Source organism: Eutrigla gurnardus, assembly GCF_963514095.1.
Source record: "Eutrigla gurnardus genome assembly, chromosome: 10".
Classification (NCBI taxonomy): domain Eukaryota; kingdom Metazoa; phylum Chordata; class Actinopteri; order Perciformes; family Triglidae; genus Eutrigla; species Eutrigla gurnardus.
Window position 1 is genome coordinate 2,442,501 of NC_139924.1, and position 21,064 is coordinate 2,463,564.

The 21,064-nt window shown below is 44.7% G+C and overlaps 2 protein-coding genes across 8 annotated transcripts in view; one reads left to right on the plus strand and one right to left on the minus strand.

The window, feature by feature from the left end:
• LOC311020095 (alpha-2-macroglobulin-like protein 1) overlaps positions 1-410 on the minus strand; it is a 55,853-nt gene extending 55,443 nt beyond the window's left edge. For all 5 annotated transcript variants that reach the window (XR_014597870.1, XM_084019930.1, XM_084019928.1 and 2 more), the window contains exon 1: positions 202-410. Coding sequence is in view for 4 of the 5 variants with exons in the window: in XM_084019930.1 (XP_083876056.1) it covers positions 202-284 (83 nt within the window). In the remaining variant the exon portion in view is untranslated. The remainder of the gene's footprint in view (positions 1-201) is intronic.
• Positions 411-15,886: 15,476 nt separating this feature from the next.
• atf5b (activating transcription factor 5b) lies at positions 15,887-20,211 on the plus strand. Of its 3 annotated transcripts, XM_084018642.1 has the most exons (4): positions 15,887-16,089; positions 16,707-16,928; positions 17,294-18,488; positions 18,928-20,211. In XM_084018642.1, the coding sequence occupies exons 2-4, from the start codon at positions 16,790-16,792 to the stop codon at positions 19,112-19,114; spliced, it is 1,521 nt and encodes a 506-aa protein (XP_083874768.1). In that variant the 5' UTR covers positions 15,887-16,089; positions 16,707-16,789; the 3' UTR covers positions 19,115-20,211. The 3 variants fall into 3 exon arrangements, with proteins under 3 accessions (XP_083874768.1, XP_083874770.1, XP_083874769.1); XM_084018644.1 differs by lacking the exons at positions 15,887-16,089; positions 16,707-16,928 and adding an exon at positions 16,960-17,008; XM_084018643.1 differs by lacking the exons at positions 15,887-16,089; positions 16,707-16,928 and adding an exon at positions 16,967-17,074.
• The last annotated feature ends 853 nt before the right edge of the window (positions 20,212-21,064 follow it).

Genomic DNA, 21,064 nt, shown 5'->3' on the forward strand with positions numbered 1-21,064 from the left:
TCTCACACACACACACACACACACACACACACACAGTATAACGAGGACACTGGATGTTGGTCCTTCGTGCCACCAAACTTGTTGCTGAAGTAATCTGCTTCTGCTGCCACACTGGCGCGCGCCCTCGGCGTCCACTGGCATGACGCAAAAACACTATTGGCAGAAGTTTCGGGTTTTTTTAGGAAAACGCAGATGACTTACGTGTCATTGAGGCTGGCCGATGTCGCAGTTTGCAGGAGCGCCGACGCGCAGAGGACAGCGAGTACTCGGAGGACAGGTGTCATGTCTGCGGAGCGCGGAGTCGCTGCGTGGCGGGGCGACCGACAGCAGAGAGGGGCGAACTTCCAGCCTGTTAGCGCGGCCCGGCGGCGTCACACGGGGCGGACGGACAGGGGTGTGCAGGGCAAGTTTCTCAAACGGAGGGGGCGGTTTGCTGTTTATACCCTCACACCACCCCTCCCTCGTGAGTCACTCCCCCCCCCCCAATCTGTTGAAACTTCGCAGCCTCCTCCCTGTTCCCAAAAGTGGTTCACTTCCCAAAAGCTGGCCATGCTGCCAGCTCTCCCCTCCTCCAGGTCCTCAGGATTCTGAGAAAGTCCACAGGCATGAAGATACAGGAGCCTTTGTCTCATGCAGCGTGATGACCATGCAGTTTCAACAGCGTTGAGCAACACCGGGCCTGCAACAGGCTGCTGAGTATTGGAGAGATAACGGGGATCCTCTCTGGGCCCCGAGTGGCTCCATGCTGTCCCTCCTGTCTTCCACCAGGCCGATGCATAATAACAAATGACTTCTGCAGCACGTTCACACAGTCAACATTCTTTCTCTGTCTGCACGGTGGTGTAGCGGGTAGCACCGTCGCCTCACAGAGGGGGAGGTCTGGGTTTGATTCCCAGTTCAGGTTCCTTCTGTGTGGAGTTTGCATGTTCTCCCTGTGTTAGTGTGGGTTCTCTCCCACAGATCAAAGGCATGTAGGGTGGGGATAGGCTGCTCAATTCAGTTATCGGCTCCAGCTCATTTTCTCATATACTTCTATACAATCAGAGAGGAGTCGCCTCCTGGTGGCCAGCAGAGAGAATGACAGTTTAGGCACTTCAGGGTTGTATTCACTTTTCCGAACTGAAGGTTGCTGCCTGTATGAGATGGATTGAGAAAAAAGATTGATTGAAATAAATGCAGCAAAAGCATAAATATGCTGAATGAAAGGTTCAGTGTTAATGGAATATAATGTTTTCCATATAATCACCCGAAACTAAGAATAGTTTGCCAGCTTAGATTGAGGAACTTGGTCTGCCGTGTTGTACCGCCATGTTACTACAGTCAGCTAACCGGCTTTATATGGAGTCATAAAACAGACCTAAGAGTAATTAAGTGACAAAATAAAACAAAAATCAAGCCTTTTGCATTGTTTTGAGATGAGAATACAACAAGACAACAACATATGAATTAATGATGTGCATTAAATGAGCTTAATATTCTACATCTTATTGTTTCAGATGATCTGTGATGCCCACAACATTATTAGTAATGTCCAGCTCTCTTTTGTAATATCTGCTTCCTCGTCACCCCGATCACCTGCAGCTGCATCAATCAGCTGATGCTGCTCCCGTGAGCTGCCGCCGCACAGCGCTCCCTCTCCTGCAGCCAGACGCTGCACCACGCCCACCTCCACAAGCACATATGAACATGAGCAGCATGAACAGCTTTGTGAACACATTTATAACTTACAAAATACAAAATGTATGAATGTAGGCTGAATGAATGTAAAATATTGGTAACGATGTTTAAATAATGACAGTTATACTTCCTGGATGGTAACATGTAAGGAGCAGTAGGATAACTGAACACGTTGGTTTCCCAACGAAGCGATGAGATGTGGGATATGATTGATAGATCCTGGATCTGAGCCTGGTCTGGAGCAGGCTAGCTCCACAGGATAAATCTCCATGGTGACTTATGTTATCAAATGTGCAACATGCATATTCAAATATTAGATACTGTGTCACCGTTCTGTATTCAACCCAGCTAATCCAGTCATCTGATGCCTCATTCAGGCCCTCTTTACACGAAGGGAAAACGCAGATATTTCCACGCGGTTTGACCTCTCATTTACACGAAAACGCTGTTTTTATCACAGAAAACGATTATTTCTAAAAACTCCGGCCAAAGTGGAGATTTCGGATAATGCCGGTTATGTGTGTGGGAGAAACAGGGTTTTAGGTTCTCAAGTGTCACAGGAAGTCGCTCGAGATTTTTGTGGTTGTTGATTCTGAGGATTCTAATTGGCTTGCATGGCTTTATCCTTCTCCCTACATTGCCGCCCATAGGTTTGCCATCGTTATAATGGTGGCGGGGGGGGGGGGGGGGGTATTTGTTTCTCTAAATACCCTGCTACGTGTAAACGTGGCCTCAGTCTCACCACAGACTTTTCCATTCAGTACTTTTCCCTTCACCCCACCTCAACCTCACCCAGCCTGGCAGCCACTCCCACCAGAGTAAGCCAACTCCACTCACCTGTTATTCCCTGAATCACTAATCAGGCCATTATAAAGACTTCTGGGCTTCACACGCTCTCTGCCAACCCTGCCTGTTCCCGACTCTGCTGCTTGCCTGGATGTCATCTCAGCCTTCTGTCCCTGATCTGGAGATTTCTCCTGGTTTGGTTGGTGGTTGGTGGGCCGAGCAGATCGGTGGGACAGACACTGGGTGCAGTCGACTAGTCAAAAAATAAGGTCCTAACTCCTATTCCTAACTCCTATTCCTTGACCTCTGGGGAAAACGTCACAAGTTAAGGAAAGGCGATAGGAGAACACAAAAGGATTTAGGAAAAGACGGCCGCGGTGCTCAGAGAATCCGACCGGACTTTCACTAAGCTACGTCATTATAACGCGGCCGCTGATGATTGGCAGCTGATGATCGGCACCAGCGATTGATATGGGTCTGCACTGGAGAAACTACAATAATGGACTACAAAAAGCGCATCGTCCATTTCTCCCCATGTTGTTGGTTTTATAACAACAAGTCCTCCAACTCATACGACCACAGTTGTCGTTGGTCCATGCACTCGAATACGACCTCTGGGAGCGTATTGCGGAGATTCTTCCGCAACGATAGTAGTGGTTAAGGTTAGGGTTAGGTCGACGTGTGGAGGCGGTCTCTGCCGATGATGCACGCGCGGGGGGGGGGGAGGTTTAGGGGGGGGGGGGGGGGGGGGGGGTAGCGCGGGGGGCGCGCGGGGGGGGGTGATTGACGGGGTGCGCGCGGGGGGGGGGGGTAGCGCGCGGGGGGGGGATGGGGGTGGGGGGGGGGGGGGGGTGGGGAGGGGGTGGGGGGAAGATGTCGTGGAATCGGGGTAGGTTTAGGTCGACGTGTGGGGGGGGCGATCGTCTGAGACACCGGAGTGTCGATATTTACTTGACCGCTAGAGGGCGCGCTATTTTGAAACGTAACATATGGTCGTAATTCGGTGCTTGACACACGACCTATGTGGTCGTTTTCTCGAGGAGGACAGTCTGTTTTATAAACAGCTGGTTCACCGACCGGCTTCAGGTCCAGCAGCTCCTGAAATAAATAAAAATATCATTAAATTATTATCACTGTCCACACATTTATCAACACAATTCCAATTACTATATGTCTGCATGAAAGTAATTGTTAAATATGCTATTGGACAAAGCCCACCGGCACCGGAGGGTTTTGGTGACATGCCCCCAGTCTCACCATGGACATGAAAGAGGATTTGTTTTTTTTTAACCTCCACGAGCGACCAGTGCATCACTGTAAGACCAGTGATCTTCTTCTACCTGCAGAATGGGAGATTCAGACCACCTTCTTCACAAAAGAGAAGTATAACTTCAATGACACACTGTGTTTCATCTAAGTCGACTCCCACTGCGTGTTCCGCTGCCAAACGAAGAGCAGCCGCCATGAATCGCTCCGTGAAGCGGAGCCGAGCAAGAAACAAGATCAACCACATCAGGATCCTGTAAGCAGATGGACTGAAGAAAGCCTGTTTTTGGACAAAGGAAGTCAAAAATGAGCAGAGGGAAGTGAGTCACTTAAAAAACAGCGAGCACAGGTGAGGCCCATCATCCTGGAAGACACAAAAGAAGGTGAACACGAGGGGAGGTTCTACCTGGATATTATTCTCTCTTCCCCACCACACTCCCTCTGTTCATTTCCCAGCGAGGACAGGAAGCAGAATATAGATCAGTAGAGATGGGCTTTTCCAGTTTGCAATACCATCAAACCTGTAACAATACACAGGGCAAGTGCTGAGATTCTGTAGAGCTTTTCATTCAATTCAGGTTTGCCATTATACCGGAGGTTACACAGTGACAGATTTGGGATGTCTTTCCTCCACATCTTCTTTTATCTTCCGTTATCTTTTTGTCTCCTCCGGTCTTTGATCTCCGCTGCTACAAAAATCAATCAAAGAAAGGACTGAATGGAACAGAAATGATAAAAAATGTACAGTATTTTTGTCTGCTTGGTTAAGACTGCACTACTGGGATCAGGTTATTCACAGTGCTGCACATGCATGTCTGTTTGTCTGAGAGGTTGACGACACATTCCTCAGGGCAACTAAAGGACATGACATGTTGCACAAAGCTGGGGTCTGAGAGCAAGCTGCTACTCAAAGCCAAGATTACCACTTTATATGTCCACGGGGAGATTATTTGGGAACATAATGGAGCATAAAGCAGGAGAAGAGTGTTGAGGGTTATGCAGCTGCAATTCAGAGTAATCAAGTGGACTATTAACAGCAGCTTATGAGCTGATTGGATGGCTCCCATAGTGGCTTCAGTGCAGTCCAAGTACTACCGACACTCGTCTTTAGACTTCATGGGTAATTGTTTAAATGAGCCGGTTTTAACAACCGTTCTTTATTTGAGAGTCCAGATCTCTGTGTGTCAGTGTGGAGGACATGTTATCCTACTCTTCACTCTCAGATTTGAATGCAGCTTTGTCTTTAATGGAGTATTCAGTTCCACCTTTCACTCCATCCCACAGACCTCAACATTGGCCCTGACGTTTGTTAAGTACAGCTGTTGTTCAGGGGAGGAAACGGTGGACTTGTTTAGAAACTGAACATCCATCAGTCATTGCTTGTTTGTGACCAAGGAAAGGGAAACTCCCTTACATTCTCTCACATGATCCACCATTTCATTTGTAGCAAAAGTTACTGTTTGATCTTTAAGCTGAAGCATCGTCTACTTCCACTTTACTCACTTCATCCTGTCTCCCTCCACCAACCTGTCTCCCTGCCACGTTACTCCCTCCACCAACCTGTCTCCCTGCCACGTTACTCCCTCCACCAACCTGTCTCCCTGCCACTCTTCATCCTGTCTCCCTGCAACTCTTCATCCTGTCTCCCTGCCACTCTTCTCCCTTCACCAACCCGTCTCCCTGCCACGTTACTCCCTCCACCAACCTGTCTCCCTGCCACGTTACTCCCTCCACCAACCTGTCTCCCTGCCACTCTTCATCCTGTCTCCCTGCAACTCTTCATCCTGTCTCCTGCCACTCTTCTCCCTCCACCAACCCGTCTCCCTGCCACGTTACTCCCTCCACCAACCTGTCTCCCTGCCACTCTTCATCCTGTCTCCGTGCCACTCTTCTCCCTCCACCAACCCGTCTCCCTGCCACTGTATGTGCGTGTGTGTGTGTGTGTGCGTGCGTGTGTGTGTGCGTGTGTGTGTGTGTGCGTGTGTTTTCGTGCATGTGTGTGTGTGTGTGTGTGTGTGCATGTGTGTGTGCGTGTGTTTTCGTGCGTGTTTGTGTGTGTGAGTGTGTGTGTGTGTGTGCATGTGTGTGTGTGTGTGTGTTCACTGCAGCAGTCAGGAGAGGGCAGCAGACATTCAGCAGACTGTTTCATGTCTCTCATCTCCAATCCAGGGAGGGGCTCATTAAATCCAACTCCTCATCTCTGGCTGATGAATTCTTTATAAATACATTATGTTCACCCCTCTGCTCCTACAAAGATATCATATAAAAGTTCAATTAGCTGGGGTTTGATGATCTCAATGAGATGATCTTTTACAGCTAAAAGCTCCCTCTCCACGTCCACTGGAGCCTTTCCAGAGCAAAAAGCACACACGGAAAAAACAGTAAAGGAACATCCACCAGTGAATAACAAAGGGAAGTCAGACGCTGCATGGGGATTTAGATGTTCAAAGGAGCAGCTTACGCCTCTGGGCCATGCTGGGCTCTCTTGAGTCGGAGAATGAAATCTGTTGTTTAACAAGCCTTTATTGGAATCCACACTTCTACCAAAATGTTGAAGATCAGGGACAAACAAAAGCGCACAGCGGTGGTACATGAGCCAGCGATGAGCACGATCCCAGATCATTTTTTGTCAGACTGTATGATTCTTATATTGGTATAACAAAAATCCATGGGTTGTGTGTGTTTGGGCGAGTGGTGTGTGTGGAGCTTGAGCAGGGATATGTTGAGCTTCAGGTGGTGGATATAGCAGAGAGCTGGCTGCCTTCGGTTCACTCCGTTCTTTTTTGGCTGTGTAGTTTCTAGAGGTTTATTAAGCACCGCCTTGGTTTGTTTCAAGAGTCCCATGGGTGCTCCAGAGACCAGGACACCGCCTTATAGCTTTAGCATGCTTTGTGTGACTTAAGATCTAAAGGAAAACTCCCCCTCTGATACTCTTACATTCTTAGATATCTCCACTTTGTGACATTCAAAACAGTTTGTTTTTGATGGCTAATTTCTTTTATTTGTAAACTGCACTGAAACCTGAACCGCCTGCGACCACTTTACTCTCTGCAGAATCATTTCCATTTAACTGTGTCAATCAAGAGTTTTGACTGAATACTGATTGTATACTGTAACATACTGTACTGTATGTATATTTACATTTCTTACTATATTAAATCCCTTACTTGGGCCTTCCCTCCATGTAGACCCCCAACCAGGTTCCCTCCATCACAGCTGAAATCACCACTATTGCTGCTTTGTACATGTTGAAGACCCAGATCCACCAGGAAACCAAACCCTGTCCTGTCTGTGTTCATGACATCATCCAGAGGCTGACCGACGCCCACTGCTAACTGGCCCGATGTTGGAAACACCATATTGTAGCGCCACCTGCTGCTGTGATGCTGCTCATCATTGAACGCTTCCTGGTCTACGGCATCATGTTGGAGACGGATCCATCTCTGTGTGGCTGTGCCTGCCACTATGGACTACAACTGTAAATACTACTAAGATAAATACTACTAATACTGTTAATTGTATTACCATTGTTAATACTACAACCTGAATGCCCTTTGACAGCTCACAAAAAAAACAACATATTGTCATTTAATGATATAATAATGTTTTTCAGCAAGAAAAGAACACTAATAAGAATTCATGTTGCAATTGTTGTTTATTGTTGCACCTGCTTGTTCCTGATTGGTGGGTTTGTCTGGGGTGATGACATAAGCAGCTACGGTGAAAGCCCAGTGGAGCAATGATGTATAGAAACATTACCAGAGCTGTCACACACTTGCTTATTCAAACTAAGGAAACACAGACCAGTGGAATGGATCACATGACTTCCTGTATGTAAAAGGTATCACCTCGTCACCTGAGTCCCCCTCAGCTCTACGGAGCATTTTACCATCTTTCAGCTCAATGTTTGCTGCACCGTTACAGATTTGGCTCAGTCTCACAGCTGTTTCCACCTCCCTTTCATCAGATTCAATCAGCAGACATTTAGTTTAGCTCAGTGTAAAGACTGGAAACGCAGAAACAGCTAGCCTTGTTCTGTTCAAAAAAGCATTATAGCCTGCCAGAAGCAAAACAGAAGAGTACAAACAAGTTGTAGTTCAAAACAGACAAAGTGAACGTTGTCATGGTGATGTCACCCATTTGGTTTCGGGACTACTGTTTTGAACCATCAAGTTCTGCATTTTATCATCGCCTTCTTGATTTTTTTGCAACCAGTGAAGGAAGTGACCATATTTGACTGTGGAGGAGCGATGGGTGGATCTGATGAATACAAGTGGCAGAGCGGCACCCTTACTGGATCTGTATCCATGTGGATTCTGGTGTGACACTGCTAACAATGCTAGCGTCATGATTCAAGTTTAAACTTTACAGCTAAGTGTTAAAGGCATCTTAGTAGCTAACTGCATTGGTAGCGACCTGTAGGTAGCCCCGCCCCTAAAGCATCCCCTGCTTTCTGGTCTGTTGGACTCTAAATGGACCATAATGTACTAAATGAACTTCATGCTGGATTGAAGAAGACTTGAAACTAGAGATTGAGACCATAAACTCATGTTTACAATGTTTACTGAGATAATACATCAGGAATGAAGTAAGACCATTTTTTCATAGACTTCTATACAACCAGAGAGGAGTCGTCCTCTGGTGGCCAGCAAAGAGAATGACAGTTTAATGAACCTCAGCCTTGACTTCACTTTTCAGAACTGGATGTTGCAGCCTGGGTCCTACAGGGGGCATCTTCTATAGCATATGTTAACTGGTAGCTGTTTTCATAAGTCTTTAAACTTATGAAAACTAATTTCATTTTCTCAGAGAAAACAATGTTCGATCCGTGTTAAAGTTTCTACACCTTCTGATAGTACAGATAGTCAGCGAGTAAAGCAGGTTTGGTGTGTTTTCACGCCTCTGAGCCCAAGTTTGGCAGATGCATTGCATTATGGTCAATTGAGGCTACTGCCAAGTCAAAAGAGAAATCTGCCTAGCCTGTGCTGGAATTTCTCTCAATATGACTTGACTTTGAAGCCCTCAACAGCTACAGGCATAAGACACCAACAAACAGCAACATGCTACGGCTTTCTCTTTTGACATAGCTACACTCTTTTAGAAAGGCAAAATGTTTTTCTCACTCTTTTATTGAAAATATAAATATATACAACCTTTTCACTTATTTGTTTGTTAACATCCCTTACTGTAAAGTGCTTCTAGTCCTTTGTGGGTTAATGTGTATGAAGGATATTCTGTGCTCTCGGTATTTGTGGACTCGTCCTAGAATCCTCCCTCAAGGCATGAATAAAGGATTTTGAATTGACGTGAATTGGATGATCGCTCTGCCTGAGCCCATTGTGGAATGAATCTCCTTCTGTTAAACCTCAGATTCACTTAAAGGTTGAGTAGTTGATTCTGTTCGGAAACACTTTCTGTTATATTACTTGAAATCCTCGTTACATACAGATAAATGTAATGCTCTGACATGAAAACATTTTAAAAATGTCATCTGTGGCTTTAGCGGGTCGGTAAAAACCCCGTCCAATCAAAAAAGTCAGGCCGGAGAAAATAATTGGACGTCCTGCCTGTCTGTCAATGCTTACTTCCTGATCCACTCTGCCGATCTCGGGCACTCGTTAGGCATTCTGGGGGAGGGGCTTTGAACAAAGGTCTCAACGAAGGGGGCGGGGCTTTGCCGGTTTGGTGATGCGTTCAAAGTCTTTGTGGTTTTTCCAAATGACCTACTCTGCCTTTAAACACCACCAACCAATGTGTGTCTCCTCATCAGCTGCATGCAGCTGAAAGAAAGCCAGCTCCCACCGACAGGCTGTGGCTCCACAGCTCCACGGGGCTCCTGGTGGAGGTGCTGAGGGAGAACAGTGTTTAAACTCCAGTAAAACACAGCTCCCTTCAGCTCCCACATCAAAGGCAGACGATTACCAACAGCCTGCTGCAATGAGACCACGACGACTTGAAATCACCGGGACGGCGTGGTACACTCCTCCCCAACCACAACATGGTTCCAAGGCTGTGGTGGAACACCCTGAGAAAGACAACAGTAATCTAGTAATGAGGGTTTCTCTGGATGTAAACTCCTGCTTTAATAAGCCTTTCATAACTACCTGGCTAAGAATGATAGAATCCTGCAATAAAAGAAATCATGTAATTGAGCAGCCCCCCCCCCCAGAAACTACACATGGCCCGTCTCACTCAATAAACCTCCTTACTGTCCACATACGTGTCCAACCTAATATACAGTAGAGGCACTGTCTTCTGCTATCATTTACTATCAGTTCAGGTCTGTGTCAGCAGGTTCTGACTGGTCTTTGAAGGTCACTTCAGATGTGGTTTCTCTTTTTTGACACTGTTTGACAGTGACAGCAGAGACAGAGACAGCTGAGCCACCAGATGTCCTACACCTGATACTCTGTAAGAAAAAACCCAGAAGAAGAGGAGAGAATATAATGTCCCGGCACCTTCCACAGATACCTCTGCCAATAAATAAATAAATCGCATGGAAATACCCAAAATATTAAATTACATTAAATCACATGAAATTACCCAAATAATGAAATGACACTCTCAAACCTATCTGTATGAGAACAATATCCTGCCATATGTAGTAACATCAATGGTTCACAGAGGTTGACAGAAGCTGAATGACTCTCTTCAACTACAACAACACTGAGCTGAGCTCACATTAACCCCATCACAGAAATCGTTTTAGCTACGCATATATTTTCCTTTTTTACCACTGTGTGAGGACGGTTTCTCCAAATTCAAAAATCAAATGAAAGTCTTGGTGGCTGATGGCCGCTGTCTCTGGCAACGTGCTTTCTAGTGGAGGTTCTTGCTCCCACAATTCAATGCATCATTTAAAATAAGGATTGAAACACTAAAAGTCAAAACAGAAAATTCCATCATGCTAAGACGTTACATTGGCCCATATTATAGGGACATTTCTTAGGGTGTAATTATTAAATTACAGCGCTCTCTTCACCCCAAAAAATAACCATCATAATATAAAATATCAGCAAATCAAGATTAAAATGCCAGTCCCACACTGCATGAAATGTGGAACATTTAAAAATGCACCTCAAATTGATCTGAAAGATATATATATATATATATATATATATATAAATATGGTAATAATAGTTTGTTCTGAAACGAGATCTTCAAAAAGAGACCGGTCTCGAGTACTTCAACACTTGTGACCCCCGATTACAAACCAGCAGTGTCTCTACTTGCGAACAGGCTGAATGTCTCTGAGGTCGGAATGAAGCTGAATCCAAAAGGGATTTTCTTGTTCTGTGATAAGATAAGACAACACTTTTACGTGGTCTGAAGAGATAAACCGATCCAGTATTTCATGAAAAAAGCAGAGACCCCCCCTCACCTCTGCAGTAGTCAGGGTTTAACAATGGTGTTGGACTCACGGCTCCTCCTTTCAATCATCTGAAGGATATTTGAATATGTTGTGAAAAAGCTGCTTTTCAATTTCGGTTCAGTTCATTCCACTGCACACACACACACACACACACACACACACACACACACACACACACACACACACACAGAGAGAGACAGATACGAAGAGATTGAGGCGTTTCTACATTTTGCCGGTTTTCAGGTTCATATATATATATATTTATTTTAGATTTGTTTGCAATCTTTAAATGTCCTAATGAGTGAAATGAGTCTTTCATAATTAAACCTACAAAAATCATTGTTTCATCATCTGAAACATGCAAATGAACTCGGCCTCATTCATATTTCCTTTTTGATTTTTACGTGACGTTAATTAAAGCATTAAAACAAATGTAGAAATGTACGTGGTGTGTTTGGTCTCTAGCAGTGACAGATGTGAGATGTATGGGGTGTCGTGGGGATTGGATTAAATTGTCTCCATTGGATATCCTCCCCAGCTCTCTGCTCCATCCTCGGCGTCAGGGTGGTGTTCATGGCTCCGTCATCAGCACGCCACGTCTGTCTGTGTGTGTTGGCCATATTGTTGCTGCAGCACCGCAGTGCTTACGGGTGGTTTGGGGTCCCCTCGGTGCCCGGCTCCCCTTCACGGAGAGGCGGGGAGAGAGTGACACGCTCCCCTCACATGTTCTCCTCGGGGAACACTTATCAAACCAATACGCCAGCCGTCATTCAAGCCGCCATGCTGCAGACTCTCCACTTTGAAGTCTCCCCATCCTCTTGTTTTTTTAATCCCCCTCGCCTTTTCTCTCAACGTAATCCCACTGTAACTGCAGGGATTCTTCACAATTCACACAACAAAAAAACACACACACACACACACACCACTTCATCAACAATAACAATATGTTGAGAGCAACTATTGAATAGGAGGCTAAATCTAAATGGTGTAAGTGCTGGCACTGCCACGCATCTCTGCGTCCGCGTTGCCAGTCGCTGTAAAAAGTTAATGTAAGCGCGATTCACAGGGAGCTGCTGGTGATGAAACTATGGTGTAACTGATACCAACGTGCCACAGTGAAGGAGAGCATGGCCGCCCTCTCTTTGAAGGAGGCTCTTCCCATCCCACGATGCTCTGCTGGAGAGGCTCCTGTACGGCCGTACAGTACACACGGACAGATGGAGGGCAATACTGCACACAAAAGAGGCAATAGGGTTTTTTTTGCCGCAATACAGAAAAAAGCCTGCAAGTGAAGGAATTCATTGTTGGCTCCCCACACAACACTGAATGAGAGTGTGAATATCCAGTTTACAGTACGGAGGCTGATCTCAAACACAACCGCTTCTATGTCACGGAGATTTCCACATATTTATCATTTATATGATATCAATGTTATCATATTATTCCCCCCAAAAATACAATTACTAATTTAAAATGTGATTGGCATAATCATTTAAAATCAGTGTTTGCTTGTTTTTTATTTCCATGTGTGAAGATTTCTCTTCAATCTTTAATGTTTTGCTACAAAAACATTGGAAAGTGTTGATATAGATTCATAAGTGAGTTTGGTAAATCATTTTGTTAGAAATGATAAAATAGATGAAATGTAAAATTCTTGCCGGGGCATTGCACACAGCACCGCAACTTCCTCCTGATCTCCGCGACCTCGGGTACTACAAATTTGTGCGCGACTAAAGAGGTGCATAATTCATAATAAATAAAAATCCTAAAACTGCCTTGCCTGCAAAAATAGCAAGGCACTGTAAACAATGGGGGCGTAAAAGAGCTCTGAGGGGGAGGCCGTGAAAAACCCACGGCTACAGGGATGCCAAAAAAACATGTTTTTATCCAAGAGGGGTGAGCTAGTGTTGCCTATTACTATAGCAACAAGAAGACCTGGCTGCTTCAATCAGCTTTTGGTTTGTCGGCGAGGAGGAGGATAGGCAGAGCGGCTCCAGCCAGGCAGCCATGCAGGCGTCCTGGTTTTACTAATGAGGGCCGGCCGGCCGACCTCACACATCCTACTGTCACTCTGCAGCCTGCAGAGGTCACACTCACAGAGGGGACGAGACCCAACACACCCACTGCTATGTGAAGGGCAGCTGTCTGGAAACCTGACTCTCTCATCGGTTTTATTTGGCATCAATCGGGATCCACGTCTGTCGTCCAGCAGCAGGAAGTGGCAGTCGGCTGTCTTCAAACAAACAAACAAACAACCATATCTTGTCTATACTTAGCTTTACATGTTCCAATGCTTGCAGCTCTGTCAGACTTGTTGTTTTTCTCTGCTTCATTAAAGCTTGTGATTAAATGAAGGTGCTGCTTTAAACGATAATGGAGTTGTGACAGAGAAGACATTCGTAACGGCATCAGAGTGTGAAGTGGCAGAATTACTCACCACCCATAAAGGCAAACTGCGTCCTCGGCCGTATTTCCACGCGGATCTTCAAACACGACATTCATGTGGTGAAATAAAAGCCCAAACACTCTAATAGCACATCGGTGGCCTGCATGGTGAAAGTCCAGTGTGTTTGACTCTGTGACACCTGATTCATTGTGACTTACTTGTTAAAATAATGTTGTGTGGGAACGTTATATTTAAGAAGACAGGGTTCTTTTAATTCTATTATGGGTAACACTCCATTTTAACCCCACTATTATTATTATTAATAATAATAATAATAATAATAATAATATTATTATTATTATTATTTAACCCCACTAATCATGGAGCATATATCAGTATATAAGTCATATATAAATATTTATACAACACTATCATGTGTTAAGAAGCAGGTATAAGGTTTGAAGAGTACAGTATTTGTCAACAATTATAACTCCTATGAAGACATATTTTTACATATCAATTGGATTGTCATCCATGATCTGTTTATTCAGCAGAAAACCTCGGGACGGAGCGATGGAGGATTTTATGATGGATCACGATAAGAAACACTCTCAATTTTCAAGTTTTCAGTGCAATTGATAGTGATACATTTTTGCATTTAAATATCTTTTCAATGAAAATTAAATATCTTTTGCTATTCAAGTTTGTATGTGTGTGTGTGTGTGTGTGTGTGTTAGTTGTTCTTTATCCCTGATGTCAAGGAATGTCCATAACCTTTTATTTATATATTTATCCATGAATATATTTTTTCACCCGTCTAATCGTCCACCAAGTGGAGTGCACAGAGTAAGTGTTTCATTTCATTGTGCTGTAATGGATGACAATAATGTATTTCATCGTATCTTACCTCTCCCTCTTTATTACTTTTCATTTGTCAATTCCAATAAAACTGTACCAACGTGTGTGTGTGTGTGTGTGTGTGTGTGTGTGTGTGTGTGTGATGCTATGTAACTGTAGTTCTTGTATAGGGACAAGTCAGAATGTGTTCCTCAATAGTGAGGAGGGGGATTTACCCTTAAATACATATTTACATGAAATATGTATCTGATAAGCATGTGTTCTCATACACCTCACAAAATCAATGAAGAAAACTCAACTGACATCAATTATATTTCTCATAATTTGACATTGTTTTAAAATCTCCAAATAGAGTACTCTACAAAACTTTAAAAATGTCCTTTTATCTGCTTATTAATACATAATAGTGCTGTATATAATTAAACAACACTGTCTCCTAAAAATGATGCTCTCAACAACAACACTGCTTTGTAAATGACTTTACTGGGAAAATGTATTTTCTCAAGTAAGTCACAATTAAGTTTCAAGAGTCTCCAATAGTGGACGTATAGGTCAGGGGGTCCAACACAGGACTTTCACCAAGGAGACGGATGTGAGAGTCCTGTGTCAACGAGTACTTTTGCTGTTGTTCTGTTGTTTTAATGTTGTTGTCATTATACGCCCATTTCCATGGAATTTTTCACACTTAAAAACAGTTCACTTATACGATGCAATTACTATTCATGTCATATCAAATGTGGTAAACGTGTTTAAAAAAAAGACAGAGTTCTATAAAGGGTTAGATATGCTTGATTTGCCACTGAGAACCAATGAGCACACAGTGATATTAAAATAGGGGACCATATAGCTCAAATCAACATTTCTCACATTGTAACAGATAGTAAGTGTGTGTTTGTGATCAGCCGGAGGTCAGCTACCTCTCTGTAAACTAGTCCCAGGCTGCTGCTGCTGCTGCTGTAATGTGTAATGATTAGTAATCAGTAGAAGAGCGATGGCAGGCCAATAGAAATAAAAAAGTTCCCCCAGATAAACCAATGGTGTGGCCCCACTGTTACAGCGCTCAGCGAATCCCCTGCGGATCTGATGCAACAGGGCTGCAACTAAAGTTACTCCGTCGAACTGCAACATGGTGTCCTTCCGCTACGGCGCTACGGAAACTAGAGCCGGCTACACCGTCTGTAAAGTATCCCTCCAAGCTGCCAGACCGTCTCTGGTTAGAAGTGTGTTTCTGGTTCAGCATGTTAGTTCCAGTCTGACTGGACTGTTAGGCAAATGTGTACGTTTCACTTTCAATGCCAGTTACAATCGAATAATACTTTCTACAGCGGAAGAACATCACGAGTGTTCTTAGGGTTGTGTGTCATTTCACATGTGTGGCATTTAGTGTACATCGCCGACATAAAGGAGACTAAATGAGTGCGTTCAGGTGTGTGTGTGTGTGTGTGTGTGTGTGTGTGTGTGCTGGCGGGGAAAGTCCCGAGCTTCATGACGTAACGGCCGGCTGAACTCTGTAAACTGCGGAGTGATTTCGTCTGCTGTGATCAGGTCCGGGCATTAGGAGTTCCAGAAGTAGCGGATTTAAAAACTTTGTGTCTGCAAGTCTGTTCGTTGAAATAACACTTCCCGAGTCCCCGACGAGCAAAAGGGGAGAAATATGGCTTTCTAGTCCGCGTCCGTCGTCCTGCTCGCCGTAAAGCTCCGCGCGCTTTGCTCGCTCAGCACCGAACACCGGAGGAACTATGGGGTGAGTAACCTGCTTACCGAGAAAGTTGGACGGCAGCGTCCGCGTTCAGCTACAACAGAGTTTAAAGTAACATTACATGGACAGCACGTTAGTAAACTTCATTTACAGACTGTTTGAGCCGTTATTACTAGTTTAAAGTGACATGTCAAAGTGGTGACGTGGTAATAAAGGTGGATTCTGGGATTTTCTTGACACCATTTAAACTCCACAACAAGTTACATTCAGGAAAACAACGTTCTGTTTGTGAGTTATAAACGTCTGTTATTACGATGTTTAAAACCGTTTTTTAATATTTGATCATTTACCTTTTTTTATTTCCCCATAGTTTATTGTGATGTAAAGTATTTTAAGTTCCTGTTTTGCACAAGATAATTATATTGTTGTGACATAAATCCATAATGGCTTCACAGCACAGGTGGAAAAGTGATGACTTGATTTGACCTCATTCAACTTTTAAAATACATGTTAAATGTTATTAAATGTTAAATTTTAAATATTAAATAAAAAATATAATTTTTCAAATTTGGGGAATTATTAAGGGCTTTAGAGGGTGAATTTGATGATTTAAAGGCTCAATCAAAATTGTACACATTTCTTAATTTCCTTCATTTTTTCAGGTCTTCAGGTATCTGCGCAATTCTTTCATCCACGCAACGCACGGTTTGTGCTTTTGAACAATTTAATCGAAGCAGAAGACACAATGGCGGCATCGATCCTTCGCAGGAAAATTCCTCCCATTTCCACAGGCGAGCTCGGCGCTCCCCCTCTCCGACAGGCTAGCTACAGCCAATCACGGCCGGGGACGTGGGCGGAGCCAGCGGGAAGGCAGCACTTAATTGGTGAGTTTTTCCAAGACGCTTTTTTATTTTTCCACATCCCGAGGTCGGAGCCGCAGTGCAGCACGGGCTAATGTCGTACAGTGAGTACAGCTAAGTGGATATTTATCGAATGCAGACGATGCTGTTCAATCATTTTCAGATGATCGGTTAGTTGTTCACTTGGATTCTTTCTGGATGTGTTGCTTCATTTAAAGCTTCATGTTTTTTTTACATTTATCCTCTCCACCTTGCGTGATTTAAGATTTTTTTTTCAGATTTTTTTGTTTTTATTTCAATTATTCTCCACAAAAAGCTGAATGCAAAAAATGGATTGCTTTACTGCTTATATTTAATTATTTTTTGATTTTTTTGATTTTTTTTCATAGGTGATGGTCACTCAGATTGGATGACGGAAAAAGTTGATTTGTCTTCATTTGTGTCGACGACCGAGTCTTCTCCCAGCTCCTCCCTTCCACCGTCGCCGTTAGAACAAGATGTCAAGGTGCCCTCGGATCTGGAGGTCATGACCTCTCTACTGCAGGAGGAGCTGGCTCAGCTGGAGGACTACTTCCGCTCGGAGTCCACATCCACAGCGAACAAGTTGGAGAAATCCTCAAAATGTGACAAGGGTGCTCAAGCCATGGGCTCCCAGTCTTATTATCAGTTACCCTATGGCTCGTATGGGACCAGCCAATCAGAAACCAGCCCTGTGGTTGTTACCTTGGCAACAGGGGAACTGGACCTGGGCAGCTTCTGTAGCGGTCCCATCGGCAGAACCAAAATTGCGCGACCGGCGCCGTACAACTACCACCACCGGTACCACCACCACAACAACGGGCGGAGAGTCATCAGCGAGGCTGTGAAGGTCAGCGAGGACGTTGGACTTGATACGTGGGGCTCGAGGGGAAGTTACTCAGGAAGCACGGAGTTGTCTGTGAACCACTACTCCACGCTGAAGACCGTGAGCAAGAGCAGCCTCGGTAGCGTCAAGAAGGTGAGAGAATGTGCTTTATCGTTGAAGGAAGAGGAGAGTTACTGTTTCTCGGAAGGAATGTTTTGCAGCGAGGAGATTGCGAGAGGCTTTTGTCTGGGAGGCTCGTACGACGGCCACCACAAGCGGACAGACGGACAGTTGATGCACAATGTGAAGGTCAATGTAAGTTACGACAGCACGGGGCTCGAGGTCTTGCACTGCAGTAAAGATGGAGGACTTTCCGGAAGTATTCCCCAAGAGACAATGGTGGCCGGGGACGGCTACTTCCACCAGTCCATGGCCAGCACAGAGCCTTACCATAGCTTTATAGGGGACCTGGATCAGCCCTCACAAGCACAGGCTGTCGAGCCCCAACATGGCCACTACCTCTATCCAGAATGCCTTGCAGACCAAAGCTACGAATGTCTGTCCAGAGGGGAGGGCGAGGGCGCGCTGATGGGTGCCCCCATCCACCGCCCCACCCAGAGGCTAAAGGATGAGCCCTGCTCTGTGAAGCCGGCTCTGGTGATGGGCGCCGCTTCTCCGGAGGGCGGCACTGGAGAGAGGAAGCAGAAGAAGAGAGACCAGAACAAAACGGCTGCTCACAGGTAAACAACAGCTCTCACTCCTGCATGCTTCATCAGCATCTACTGAATGGTCTTTTGTGTGCAGTGGATCGTTGCATCTTTCCATATCAATCAGTTAAAGACACTGAATACTTGTAACTGTTAACATGGCAGGAGTGTTACATACTCCGAGCACCCCCGCTGCTTTAAATGTCCTGCAGAGTGAAGGAGGAGATGGAAAGTCCCTCACTGCTGCCAAATTCAGCCCCACCTCTCCGTTCTTATAAGTCTGCTGTGTCTGTGTGTGAGTGTCAGTTCTTCACATCTGTCTCATGATGTTAGCTAAGGAGAAAAAGAAGTGTTTGCTCAGGGGAGGGATGCGTGTAATCCAGCCGACGTGGCTCGCTTGTCACGTTAATAAAGATGCAAGGCAGCAGAAAAGTCGTGTCAAACCAACAAAAGGCAGTCCCTTGTGTTGCAGGTACAGGCTGCGTAAGAGGGCGGAGCTGGACTGTCTGGAGGAGGAGCTGCACGGCCTCGAGGGGCAGAACCGGGAGCTTCGTGACAAGGCGGAGTCCGTGGAGCGAGAAATCCAGTACGTCAAAGATTTACTGATCGAGGTCTACAAGGCGCGAAGTCAGCGGCTCAAACAGGACGGCAGTGCCTAAACCTCCCACGCTGACCTCACCGCCAAAAAACTCCCAACCAGCACCAGGAGGAAAAAACAAGTCAAGAGCACCAAATGGTTTTTGTCTCACAGGAATGAAATGGTAGTTGCATGATTTTGGTAGTTCTTTTTAAAAAAAAAATAAAATAAAATAAATACAATCGTTCCAAGAGGATGGCCAAATAAAAAAACCCACCTTTCCTAAAAAAAAAAAAAAAGCAAAAGGAGAAGTTTCCAAATGGGTGACTAAACTATAAGAAGCCTTAGTGAGGTGGCTCCTAGAGGAGATGCTGAACTTGTCCGTGACCACTGTGATCCGAACTGCACTCGCAGCCTTGATGACTGAGTTTGCGCTGCTTGCAATGATTGATCGTTTACAAAATGCTCTGAATCGGTAGTGGTGATGGAATTTGCTTGTGTTTTTTTTGTGACACGCATTGGCAGCATCGAGGCAGATCCATGCTAAATATACATTTTATTTTCTATTTTATTTTTACTTAATAATGTTCATTTATCCTTTTTGCTTTAAAACAATCGACTGAATAAAGAGTTTGCTGAAAAAAAGTGTAACACGCTCTACAAATATTAATCATCAGAGACATTTAGAAAACGTGTATTGCTAAAAAATGTGGAGTATTTACACTTCTTTCCCCTACTGAAATACCCAATGCATGTTTGATTTTGGAAAAGCATGTGCGAGTGTTATTTGAAGGCAATATTCTGTTCACTGCATGGCTTCAAGATCTCCACCGCGTCCAAACTTTATTCTTCTCATCGGCTGGCGACTCTTTTGACCGGAGTTTCCCGCCGGTGTGACTTCCCCGCTCAGGTCTTTTGGTTTCCGCTCTGACAAACGCAAACATTCTCTGGCTTTTCTTCTCTTCCTTTTCGCTCTTCTCTCGGCTGTATTTTGCGAACAAACAATCACCTGTTGACGCAACAATAAATCATTGTTGGGTAACGGTACGACTTCATGGGAATTTTGTTTTTCAATTGATCAATTTGATGTGTCTGAAATTCAGGTCCTTTTTAGGAATCAATGTCAGGAAATTATACATCAGGTCAATTACAGCCAAATAAACCAGTTATGTAGTATCATTCATCTCTGCCTTTGGACTGTTCTTCACCGGTCACGCTCTCATTCTGCAGCCGTTCAAACTCCTCGTCACAACCAAGAAGTGTAGAAGTAGGAGAGTGGGAGGAGGGCTGGGTGGGGGGGCAGATGCAGGATAAAGACCCTCCTCCCCTCCTGTCTGTTCTGTGGAAGTGTGGGTTCCAGCCCTCTTTTTGGCTGCAATGCAGTCAAGATATTTCCCAGGATTCACCACTGGACGGCAGCATAACGCAGACTTTGATTGACACCTGACCCCGTTTCCCTTTAGATGTAGAGCTGTGTGTTGATTGGACGTGGCCGAACAGTCGGTGAGGGAGATGTGACTGCAGAGGGACAACATTTCACCGCTCGCTTCCTGTGACCGCCGCAGGGCCGAGCACAAGATATCAAGCTCCAGCAGTCAACAGACAACATGAAGTTGCCTATCTCGTCTCCCAGTGTGTGTGTGTGTGTGTGTGTGTGTGTGTGTGTGTGTGTGAAATCTCTTGGTATCTCTCCGAGCAGTCATACGCCTTTCAAGTGCATGAGGCAACATCACACAATCGTTGCAGGAGGAGGAGAGATGCAAGTGAACTATCAGAAAGAAAAGTACTGGCTTGACAGAGAATGCCGTTAAAGCTATTGATTCTGTTCTGTCTGCTGTTTGTTTCATAAAGATGCTATCTGAAAAAAACAAAAAAAAACAATTCAGTTTGTAAAGCTGATAATAAGATATAAGATTTATTTAGCACATATTAACTCAGCCGCTCCTTTATAAATGATAATAATTTGAATATAATCTAAAAATTATCCACAAAGGGAATCCAAATAGTAATACACGTATAGCTTATTAATCAG